The 12356-nt window shown below is 42.9% G+C and overlaps 1 protein-coding gene across 2 annotated transcripts in view; it reads left to right on the top strand.

The window, feature by feature from the left end:
* The window catches only part of Ddx58 (DExD/H-box helicase 58), a 47782-nt gene extending 40703 nt beyond the window's left edge, over positions 1-7079 (top strand). For both annotated transcript variants that reach the window (XM_036177520.1, XM_036177519.1), the window contains 2 exons: positions 3283-3426; positions 6001-7079. In XM_036177520.1, the coding sequence (XP_036033413.1) occupies positions 3283-3426; positions 6001-6297 (441 nt within the window). In that variant the 3' untranslated portion in view covers positions 6298-7079. The remainder of the gene's footprint in view (positions 1-3282; positions 3427-6000) is intronic.
* The last annotated feature ends 5277 nt before the right edge of the window (positions 7080-12356 follow it).

The following is a 12356-nucleotide window of genomic DNA, read 5'->3' as shown; positions in this document are numbered from 1 at the left end:
TAAATCATGTAACCCTAAAATTTTTTCTAGAAATTTATCCAAAGTTAATTTATAGCAAAGAATAAGTACATGTCATATAACTCTTTCACAACAGTGAAAACTTTTTTTTGAAGATGGGAACATAACCCCCATGTGGTAGTTTGAATGTAACTGGCCCCCATAAGCTCATAGAGAACGGCACTATTGGGAGGTGTAGCCTTGTTGAAGGAAGTGTGTTACTATGAAGGCAGGTTTTGAGGTTTCCTATGCCCAGGATACTACCCAGTGTCTCAGTAAACTTCCTGTTGCCTGCAAGATGTAGGACTCTAATCTACTTCTCCAGCACCATGTCTGCCTGCACGCTGCCATACTTCCCACCATGATGATAATGGACTGAACCTCTGAAATTTTAAGCGAGCTACCCCACTTAAATGTTTTCATTTATAAGAGTTACTATGGGCATGGGTGTCTCTTCACAGCAACAGAAACCCTAAGACATTCCACTTTTTTTTTCTTCTTTTTTCCTTTTTTTTTTTTTTTTTTTTTGCGATAGAGGCATCACTTAGCACAGGTGGCTTTAAACTCATTATGTAGCTGAGGATAACTTTGAACTTTTGATCTTCCCACTTCCAGACCCAGATGCTTTGTGCCACCACACCCAGTCACACTTCTCTCTCCATTTTATTTACAAAACCAAGAAAATATAAGAGGTTGGGTATGGTAGGAAATGCCTTAAATCCCAGAACTTCAGAGTCAGGTGGATCTCTTGAGTTTGAGGCCGGCCTGGTCTACATAGCAAGATACAGACCAGCCAGGGCTACACAGTGAGAAAATTAAAAAAAAAAAAAAAAAAAAGAAAGAAAATCTCAGGTGTGATAGCATGAAGATTGGAGGCTGTGAATATCATGCATTGATTATTTTTTAGCCTTTATTCATTGTGTGATGGTGGTAAAGTCTTGGTTTTCTTTCTTCTGAGTACGCCCCTTCACTTTTGACAGGCAGGAGTGATAAGTCTTGTCACATTTGAGAAAAAACTATGACACTTCCTTCTGGCTTGTGTGGCTTCTAAGGACTGCCTGCTGGCATTCAGGCTTTCCTTTGGAGAGAGAACATTCTTTGTTTGTTTGTTTGTTCGTTTGTTTGTTTTTACTCTGAGATTTTGTGTTTCCAGAAGTTTATTATATGCACCTTGAAGTGAATGTCTTTACTTTATCCTTTTTGGAGCTTGTTTGGCTTTGTGAATCTATGATCTTATTGCTTGTCACATTTCAGAATTGTTCAGCCATGATTTCTGGCTTTTCAAATCCTGCTACTCCATTTCTGGACTCTAATAGCATTAGATGTTAAGTGTAAAAAAATTCTTCAGTAGCCATATGTATCCCAAAGAATCTGTTTTTTATTTTATTTTTTGTGGTTGTGTGTGTGTGTGTGTGTGTGTGTGTGTGTGTGTGTGTGTGTGTGTGTGTTTAGTTTATTTTCTTTGTGCTGTTTGATTGGGGGTAATTTTGTTTGTTCTAGTTTTAAAAATACATGTTCTATATATAATATATTATATATATATAGTGTTAGTGTGTATGCATGTGTTGACAGCATGTAAGTCTGTGCTCCAAGTACTCATGCCTGGTGCTTAAGGAGGCCAGAAAAGGGTGTCAGATCTCCTGGAACTGAAGTTATGGAGTTGTCAGTTGCTATGTGGATGCTGGCAACTGACCCAGGGCCTCTGGAAGAGCAGCCAGTGCTTGTTATTAACTGCTGAGCCATCTCTCAGCTGTTATTCCAGTTTTTAGTTCATAATGGCTCCTTGGTCCCCTCTAGTCCAGCCCTTCTGTTGAGCTTTAAGTTTGGGGTGTAATGAACCTGTATATTTTTCCATAATCAAATGTCTGTGATAGTTCACTGAAGCATTTTCATCCTGGCTGTTAAATTCCTTACCACACAAATCTTATCATTTCAGCATTGGCATCATTGATGGTTACTTTTTCATTCAGTGTGAGCTCTTCCTGTTTCATGATACGAAAAGAGGTGTTTGCAACTTAAGACATTTTCACTCTGAACCTTTGTAGCCTTCTGTGTTAGCTGGCTTCTGGCTCAGCTCTGGTTAGGAGGTAGGGCCACTGCTTTGTCACCATCTGTGGAAGCAGATGTCCAGCCTCTGAGAGGAGCAAGAGGAGGAGGTGGGAAATTGTCTCCTCATAGGGTCTTACAGCTGTGGGTAAGTGGGTGGGAGAGTGGGGTTTATGCATCCTGTCAACAGGGCTGAAGACCCTGGCTTCATCCTGATAACTGGGGCTTAGTTATATCTTTGTAAAATAGAAATCTTAGCTCCCCCTTGGTGTTGGCACAGGGAGGGAGGGTTTGGGCCACAGTGCCCTCACTCCCCAGGGAGTGAAGCAGTTATATTGTCTTTAGGCTCTGAAGAGTTTGTCTGCAAGGCTGCTCTTTTCCAGTCCTTTGCTGAAGGTTGGCAGGCTTTTCTTGGGACTTTGTTTCTACCTCTGGCCATTTCTGATCTCATCTGCTTCAACCTCAAGTCTGCACATATCAGATGAACAGAAAATCCAGGGAACCCACCACCACATTATTCCCAGGCCCCCAGTGTTTCCTGCTGGTCTACCCTCTTCTCACTTTTGATAATCTTTCATTTGCTTTGTCATTGTGCCCGATTCTTTCTGTATGCCAGAGTCTGCAATCTGAGTTAGAATACAGCTGCACCATGCAGGCATCACACCGTACTGGAGTTCAGCAATATGTTTTCGGGCTGGAGGAGAGGTTTCAGATAGAGGGCTATTTCTCCTCTTGATCCATTCCTTGGGCTTATGCCTGAAGCATCCACATGATCAGTCTATTTGTGAAGGTTTTCTAAAGTTTTGCAAACCTCTAGAGTAGAAAGCATGGTTCATGTGACTGTTTGACAGGCATGTCTGTGAAAGCAACTAAAAGATGAATGGAGGATATATTTAAACACTGACTACTAAAGAGTTAAGAGAACCAAAGGAATTATGAGATTGACTTTTACAAACAAAACAATACAACTAGGCACTGTATGCTCATGGAAATGATATTCGAGTGTGTGTGTGTGTGTGTGTGTGTGTGTGTGTATGTGTGTGTGTGTATGTGTGTGTGTGTGTGTATGTGTGTGTGTGTGTGTGTATGTGTGTGTGTGTGTATGTGTGTGTGTGTGTGTGTATGTGTGTGTGTGTGTGTGTGTGTGTGTGTGTGTGTGTGTGTGTTGTGGCTAGCCATGTGCACTTATCTTCCTGTGCTGGTCGTGGTCAGTCAAGGGATCTTTCTTTTGGAATGTAGGTTCGCCAAATACAGTTGGATGAAAAGTTCATCAGAGATAGTCAACACAAACCACCACCTGTCCCTGATAAAGAAAACAAGAAACTGCTGTGTGGGAAGTGCAAGACCTTTGCCTGCTACACAGCTGACATCCGAGTGGTGGAGGTGAGCAGCTCTGGCCCTCTGTAGTACCAGTCAAAGCTTATCATCTCCTGGAGAAATGTTCATAGAAGGACGCTAGTTCTTCTGTTGTGACTGCTGGCCATGATCCTTGCAGTGAGAAATAAAGTCTTGCTTCTATGTGGGAGCCAGGAAAGCTGATGTTAGGAAGCACAAACTAGAACCGTGGTGGGAGAGGCCGGGGAGTAGAGGGAGGTCTGATTACAGTGGCCCCAAACAGTCAGGATGGTAAGGGTTAGGGTCCCACCACACAGCGGGGCAAGAGCTGCTGACAGTTTCCGATTCACTACAACTCATAACAAATTAGAGGAGGGAGATTCAAAGCTTCCTAACGTGAAGAGCTGAAAACTGTTCAAGCAGACGGGAATGCTAATTACTCCAATGAGATCATCCTTTGCTTAGGTTATCACACGGCACAACTCAAATACAAACAATCGTGTGTCAATTTGAGAAAAAGTGAAGTCCTTGTGAAAGACAGTCTCACTATGTAGACCGGGCTGGCTTCAACTTGTGAAGCTCCTGTGTCTTCCCTCCCCAGTGCAGGGATTGCAGGCACACACCACCACTTTTTCCAAAAGTTCTTTTATTCAGCTGTAGGAAATGAATGCTGTGCCGGGCGGTGGTGGTGGTGGTGGTGGCGGCGGCGGCGGCGGTGCACGCCTTTAATTCCAGCACTCGGGAAGCAGAGGCAGGTGGATCTCTGTGAGTTCGAGGCCAGCCTGGTCTACAAAGTGAGTTCCAGGACAGCCAGAGCTACACAGAGAAACCCTGTCTCAAAAAAAAAACAACCAACCAACCACACACACACACACACACACACACACACACACACACACACCAAAAAAAAAAGAAAAAGAAAGAAAATGAAGGCTATGCTAGAGACAGTGTTGTGTCCTTAATTAGCTCCTGGGACAAATAAAGGATTAGGCATAAAAATATGCAATGAAAAGAAACGTACTGGTGTTGATGTCTTAGTTTTATCAAATGTGTGGATGAATATAAATGTATGCCTTGGAACTTGGTTTAAGACATTCAAGAATCTTCCTAGCTGGTTTTGCACCTTTATTGGATGTTTACACCAGAGGAAATGTTGAGGCTGCAGTTTTGAAGCACACGTGGTAGAGTGGAACCTGCCGGCCAACTAATGGTGCAGTGAGAATAACCCGAACACAAAATCATAAAGATGCTTTCCTTATGGCTGCATACAACATACACAGCAACACCTTTGTCACTGTTATGTCTACCAATGGGGTGGGGGGTGTCCATCTTTGTCAAGAAGAACCGAGACTAAAGGCTAAGTATTTAAAAAGGTCATATTCTGATAAAGAGATTCTTTCTTCCTATTGTGTTTTCTAAAATTCTTTTGTAGACAAAGAACCTTTTTTCCCCTTTTCCTTTTTGCCTGTTTTTTTTTTTTTTTTGGTTTTTCTGTGATGCTCTGGTTGTTCTGGAACTCACTCTGTAGACCAGGCTGATCTTGAACTTAGAAATCCACCTGCCTCCACCTCAGGAGTGCTGGAATTGAAGACCCATGCCACTACCACCCAGCTCCAGAGAACACTTCTATAATGAAAACAAAACTCTTTATTTAAAAAAAATGTAACACAGCTGTGGCAGTGGTGGTAGCACACGCCTTTAATCCCAGCACCTACAAGGCAGAGGCAGGTGGGTCTCTGAGTTTGAGGCTAGCCTGCTCTACAGAGTGAGTTCTAGGATAGTCTGTATTGAAACAAACAAACAAACAAAAAGTAACACTTGCAGGTTAGCCTTTTACTTTTTCCCCCTTAAAACTTTTTTTTTTTGAGACAGGTTCTTTATATAATTCTGGCTGTCCTGAAACTCACTCTGTAGATCAGGCTGGTCTTGAACTCACAACGATCCATTTGTCTCTGCCTCCCAAATGCTGGGACTTAAAAGGTGTGTGCCACCATGTCTGGCCCCCTTAAAACTTTTAGTTAAAGGTTGGCAAAACCTCCTGAGACAAATGCTGGTGTAATTCTTGCTACCAATGGAGGGTGGTGAATGGCTGGACTAGCTAGGGATGGATTATATGGGATCATCTGAACAAGAAGCGTATTACCAGTGACATCCATTTTCTGAATCGGATTCTTTAGATGTAAAAGGTACTTTCAGTTCTGATTTCAAAGGCTTCTTGTTCACAGTGGCCCCTTTAGACCATTTCCCTGGAGAACTGGATGTTGGGTCTGCACTTGTTTCTGTAGGGTACACGTGCTTTGGTTTGTGCCTTTCTGGGCTCTGGTAAACGTGTACTTTGCATGTGTTCAACAACTACCCCTTTGTTTCTGAGTTAGAGAGCTGGGTTTCTCCCTCTTCACGGGTGCTCAGTACCACCTCCCTTACACCTCCTCCCACACGTGCATAAAGCCCAGTAAATGGATCCTCCTCTGGCCTGCAGGAGGCTCTGTCTCTAGTCCCTTCTTTTTCCATCTGTAAAATAAAGGTGATTCCACTCACTCTTCCTCCTTGACTGTTGAGTAGTTTTTAAGTCGTTTTTGGACTGCTTCTAACGTTCTTTTATATTCAATCTCTTGCTTTCAGCAATCCCATTACACCGTACTTGGAGAAGCTTTTAAGGAACGCTTTGTGTCTAAGCCACACCCTAAACCAAAGACCTACGATAGTTTTGAGAAGAAAGCAAAAATATTCTGTGCCATTCAGAACTGCCGCCATGACTGGGGGATCCACGTGAGATACAAGTCGTTCGAGATTCCAGTCATAAAAATTGAAAGTTTTGTGGTGGAAGATATTGTAAGTGGAACCCAGAACCGGCACTCAAAGTGGAAGGACTTCCATTTTGACAGAAAACAGTTTGATCCTGCAGAAATGTCCAAATGACCGCACGGCTCCTGAGTCTTTCAGTCCAGGGAGCCACGACTCACCAATTCTTTCTTACACAAGCGTATACTGTGTCGGAGGCCAGGTCACCTGACCTGTTTGTTCCAAGAAGTTCTCATCCACACAAAGCATGTGTGCATGAACTATAGCCCTGAACACTTGGTTTACCAATAACTCACAGCACTGGGCAAAGGGAGAGTTGAAAATCTTCCCTTTTATACTTCTCAGAATTGCTGGCCAAGAGAACACACAGCCACTCAATACATCAGGATGGATGAAGTGTTGAAAGGTTTTCCTTACTGCCGTCTTCTCAACCTGCTACAAGATGCTTTGCCCTTAACAAGCTACTGAATTTGTTCTTTTTAAGGTCACCAGACTGACTGCCAAATCCAACGGGCATTTCTGGTTCTTATATTGGACTCCTTTCCTGCTTTTGGCGGTCATACTCCCCTTTGGATTCTCTTGGTTTCTAATTCTTCTAGTCTTTTTCTATTGGTTTTTGCTGACACAAGTATAGGTGATTGCAAGGTTCAATGTGTACACATTAATGTATTAAAGTGACATATACCTTTAAAATTTACAACACTGTAATAGACAGCTATGCTTGCTGAGAAGGCATTTCTGTCCTACTCATTTACTATACATCTTACTCTAAAATATGTTCTTATAACTTGGACCATTTCCCCTCCTTGACTAGACATCTCAAGCCATGGTTGCCCCGTCCCTCTCCCCCTTAAGACAGGGTCTCTCTGTAGACCAGGAACTAGACATGTAGCCTTGAATTCACAGATCCCCTTTATCTCCCTAGTGCTGGGATTAAAGGCTTATGTAACATACCCCGTTCTATTTTCAATAAAGGCTAATGTTTAACATTTCCAGTTAATTTGGCTTTTTTTTTTTTTTTTTGTGGCTTTTAGAGACAAGGTTCCTGGAACTCTCTCTGTAGACCCGGCTGGCCTTGATCTTAGGGATTAGCCTGTCTCTGCCCCTCAAGTGCTGTGAGGAAAGGCTTGCTGCCCTTTCTTCTTAAATATTATATATTCAAACGGCATTCCTGTCTTTCTTGTTGAGGTTTACAAATACTTCAGAGAGCTTTCATGGGGCTCTTCAGCTTAAGAGACAAGTGCCCAAGTGATGTTACCGTCAACACACCAAGGCACTCTGTTCAGTTCAGGGTAGGACTGCACTGCTTTGGAGGCAGTACAGTGATTTAGACATCTTCCTAGAAGTTGTTTGTAATTCATTAGTGCCATCAGTGGCCCAAACAAAACTGCAGAGATCACATGACCACACAACTCTTTTCACATGACATTTCTATCTGAAGACTATCCCAAGACCACCCAGTGCACAGTGTGTCACCCAAATCTACTCTGGAGGTCAACAGAATGCCATGGGATAACATCCCACTTCCCACTTGTTCTTATGTCCAGAGAAATTAACTAGCAACATAACTCCTTTTTGGAAGAAAACAAACTGTAGGGATTAGGCTTTTAATTGAATATATGAAAAAAGATAATATGTAGTAGTTATTGATAATGGTTATTGGTAAAATTCTTAATTAGATGCAATAAAATAGATTAAGTGAATTTTCTGAGAGCTGACTTTCTTCACTTTCAATATGTGATAGCTTTCTTTGCTGCTACAGGTTAAAAAACAATAGCATGTATAAGTTATCTACTGGAAATTATTCAGATAAGACCCCTTTAAACATTATAATGATTTAATTAAAAACCACTTATATATTTTATGCATATGAGTATTTTGCGTGCATCATGTACATATGCACATTAGAAGAGGGCACTGGATCCCTTGGACTATAGTTGTAAATGGTTGTGTGCTCCACGTGGCTGCTAAGAATTGAACTCAGGACCTCTGGCAGAGCAGCCAGTGCTCCTAACTCCAGAGCCACTTCTCCAGCCCCGACGATGATAATTTGTTGAAGTGGAATTGGCCTTTCTCTGCCAACGGGGAAAAGCAGACTACAGCTGAAACTGAACAGAGAATCTGAGTGGTACACGGAGTTGAGCCACTGCTAGGCAGACCCTGGAATGGGACAAACCCTGGGTTAATAAGTACCGAATGGATAGAACAGGTAGGTTTTGAGAAACACCAGAATGCTGGTCTTTGGATTTCCTAATGGAAGGCTGCATCTGGACTCTCCCATGAGCACACGGCCAGTCCCAGATAGAGTCCTAGCAGGTTGCCAGCATGTGTCTTTTCTGAAGTTCACCTACAACTTGCTCTACAATCACAGAGTTTGCTGTTTTGTGGTCATTACTGCTGTTGCAGCCTTTCATCCTGAAATGGGGTCTTCAAAGACCTCATCGTGCAATAAGGTTGCTAAAGTCCCGACTCCTGTACTTAGAACAGGCTCGGGGTAACTAAAGTTCAAACCACAAGCCAAGCAGATGGCAGTTCTGCAACCAAGTCTTGTGGAATGGTGCTGTGAGGTCCCAACAGATGGCCTGCATGGCCAGGGAGGCTTTTATGCCTTTCTTGGTGTTGACAGCACACAGGGGTCATAGTATTGCCTCTCACATTCACCTCCATTTAAACCAGCGGTTCCTGAAACACTTCTCTTCACTGGACATTGTTCATCAGCATCCTGTAGAAACACAGGAGCAGATATGTAGATGGGATATCAGCGAGACCGGTAGAACCAAAGTGAACTATAAAGTTCTGGATCACGTCAGTAAACTGTTTTAATACACCATAAATACAACTACCAATTTACTCTACAAATCTGTATTTAATAGACAGGTACAGGCTTGCTGGGTGCAAACTTTTAAAACTCTTAATAAAAATACCAGCTTTGATTATCTTTGTTTATGGCAATTTGACTTAAGTGAACAGAAATTAGTTGAGTGTTAAGTCACATCTGTGGTGATGACAATTAACAACTTCCTAAAGCAGCCCGTGGAACTGTGGTTTCCGTTTTCACAAGCAGGGCTGTATACTCTACAACCCAAGGGCTGCCTCACCCTGTCTCAATTGTGGTCTGAAGGCACCCCATTCGAACGCTTGGTCTCCAGAGGGTGGCGCTGTTGGGGAAGACTGTGGAACCTGGAGGAGGTGGGGCCTCTCTGGAGGAAGGAAGTCACTGGGGATGGATCCAGAGACCTTATAGCTGGGTCCACTTCCTGTTCGCTATGCCTCTGCTCCCATGCTTCCCTGCTTGCTGCCATGTCTTTTCTAGCAGGGTGAAAGATACTGCTCTGGAACCCTACACCAAACTAATGCCTTCTCCTGTACGCCGCTTCTGTCAGGGTGTAGTCCTACAATGACAGAAGGGTAACTTAGATACTGCTGCAGTTCTGAGGAAGCTGTGCCGAAGTTAACTTCTTCACTGATGAGCAGAAAGTCCTACTGTCTGTGCCTGAGGCAGATGTTTGCAATGACAGATGATGGTAGCCATAACCCTGCCCCATGGAGGGACGAGGAAGAATACAATAGACGCCGTGAGAAAGGGAACTGAGAGAGGGATGATGGGAAAGGAGCTCAGTGTAAATCACCAGAGCCAGCTAAGCCCGAGGCCACGATGTCACTATCCTTTCAGTTCTAAGGGCTGATTTAGTTTTCCCTTTCGCATAAACCACTAAGAGTTGTGCTTCTAACAACCCAAGACAGACATGACTAAAATATCCTTTCTTTACATACTATGATGTAACACAAACTGTATACACATACACACACACACTGAAAGGTACATGTACTTTGTTGCTGTGTTAATTTGCCAGTTAACTCACATGGGATGCCAAAGAATGCCTATTCTTTAGAAAAGATAAGGCAGTAATGGACTTGGAAAATCATAAACACAAAGGAGATTATCATCCCCTTTTTGAGAGGATGGAGGTGATGGAGCCAGCAAGAACTACACTTTCAATTGGAGAGTGAGTGGGCCAGCACCACCTTAGAACTCAGGGAAAAGGTTGTACAGTCTTATGGACCAGCATAGGGCACAGGCCAAGAATACCCGCAGCAAAAAGAACAGAGGATTCTCCGGGCAGTGATGGCGCACGCCTTTAATCCCAGCACTCAGGAGACAGAGACAGGTAGATCTTTCTGAGTCTGAGGCCAGCCTGGTCTACAAAGCAAGTTCCAGGAAAGGCACAAAGCTACACAGAGAAACTCTGTCTTGAAAACAAAACAAAACAAAACAAAACAAAAAAGAAAAAAAAGAAAAAGGAACAGAGGATTGTGGTGATATATTGTGTACCCTAATAAAGCTTGTCTGAGAATCAGAGGACAGAGCCAACCGCTAGATTAGATATAGAGTTCAGGCAGTGGTGGCACACACCCTTAATCCATCTGGATCTCTGAGTTCAAGGCCACACTGGAAACAGAGCCAGGCAGTGGTAGCACACACCTTTAATCCAAGTACTTGGAAGCACACATGCCTTTAATCCTAGGAAGTGCTGGCAGGGCAGAGAAAGGTATATAATATGTGAAGAAACAGGAACTAAGGCAGTTCAGCTGAGACCCTTTCAGGTGAGGACTCAGAGGCTTTCAGTCTGAGGATTTGTGGGAACAGGATTGGCTGAGGAGTTGGGTAGGTAAGGTTGGCTGCGGCTTCCTCTGCTTCTCTGATCTTTCAGCGTTCACCCTGATATCTGGCTTTGGGTTTTTTGTTTTGTTTTGTTTTGTTTTTTGTTTTTAATTAAAAGACAATCTAAGATTTGAACAACAGAGGATACATTTGGATAGAGGTAAGAGTGAAAGGGCCTCCTTCGAGTGTCACAGCCATAGGACACTTCCCTCACAGCCAGGGTCTTAGTCTCCTCACAACCAGGATCTTAGGCTACAACAGAATCTCCCAGATAGAAGGCCAAGATCAAATACCCTATCCCCCCCAAACTGCCAGTCAAGACTATTGTTCCTAGAACAGCTGTTCTAGAATGAAGAAAGGCTTTCCCAACATAAGATGAAGGAGTCATCTGCAACAGACCTGTCACAGGAAATGTTACGGGCAGTTCTTCAAGCTGAAGTTAGAAACAAGAAAAGACACAAAAGCATAGAACTCACAGGGAAGGTAAGCAACACACCCAACTGAGAACACAGCTGTGTGGTGTGTAAATCTGTTACTACCATTTACTTTCACTTTATAGGTTTAAAGATAACACTATTAAAATGTTAAACATTTACCACCATTGGTTAAGAGATGCACAATATAAAGACATGTCAGGTGTGGCATTAAAATACAAAATGTGGGAGGAAGAGGATGTTTTTATAAGTGTCAGAGTGTCTCTGGCTTATAAAATAGCCTGCGGTATCACATGACCGATGACGGCCTCCAGGTGAGCACCAGTCCAGCACTGAAGACCATCACCTACTCACATGGGACGTGTTGAGAAGTCGAAGGGACAACACATCTGCTGAACGACCAGAGCCACACGGAAGGAAGTCCTCACCTACCACTAACCAGGCATTTTAGAAATGTGCAAAAATGTACACATATTATATTCCTGAACAACTAACGAGCCAAAGGAGAAATTAAGGCACTCAAATTCCAGGCAGAGGAAGACTAAAGGTGAACATGTCTGCACTAACACCATGATCTGCAGGTTCAATGCAATCCTATGAAATTCCTGGTGCTGTTTTTCCCGAGGATGTTTTTCTAAGAAATAAAAGCAACCTTACTATGTGCATGAAACCACAAGACTCACACCAGCCAAAGACATGCTGAGCATGGAAACAAAATTGGAGTGATTACTGCTATCTAACTTTAAAATATACTACAAAGACATAGCAATGAAAACAGCATGGCACAAACAGAAAAACAGACACATAACCAAAAACAGATGGAAAAGAACAGAGGTCCCTTCCCACCCTCCCCCAAAATAAACCTACACAGGTATGGTTAAATGACTTGACAAGGAAGCCAAGAACACACGTGGGGAAAGAGCTGTCTCTTCAATAAATGCTGTGGAAACAACAGATGACCACATGCAAAAGAATGAAGTTGGACCCTTATTTTACACTATGCATAAAAATCAACTAAAAATAGATCGAAGACGTAAACATAAGATCTTACTCCATAAAAGCATTAGATAAATGCATGG

This window comes from Onychomys torridus, chromosome 2, assembly GCF_903995425.1.
Source record: "Onychomys torridus chromosome 2, mOncTor1.1, whole genome shotgun sequence".
Classification (NCBI taxonomy): domain Eukaryota; kingdom Metazoa; phylum Chordata; class Mammalia; order Rodentia; family Cricetidae; genus Onychomys; species Onychomys torridus.
This window is presented reverse-complemented; position numbering and strand designations above follow the sequence as displayed.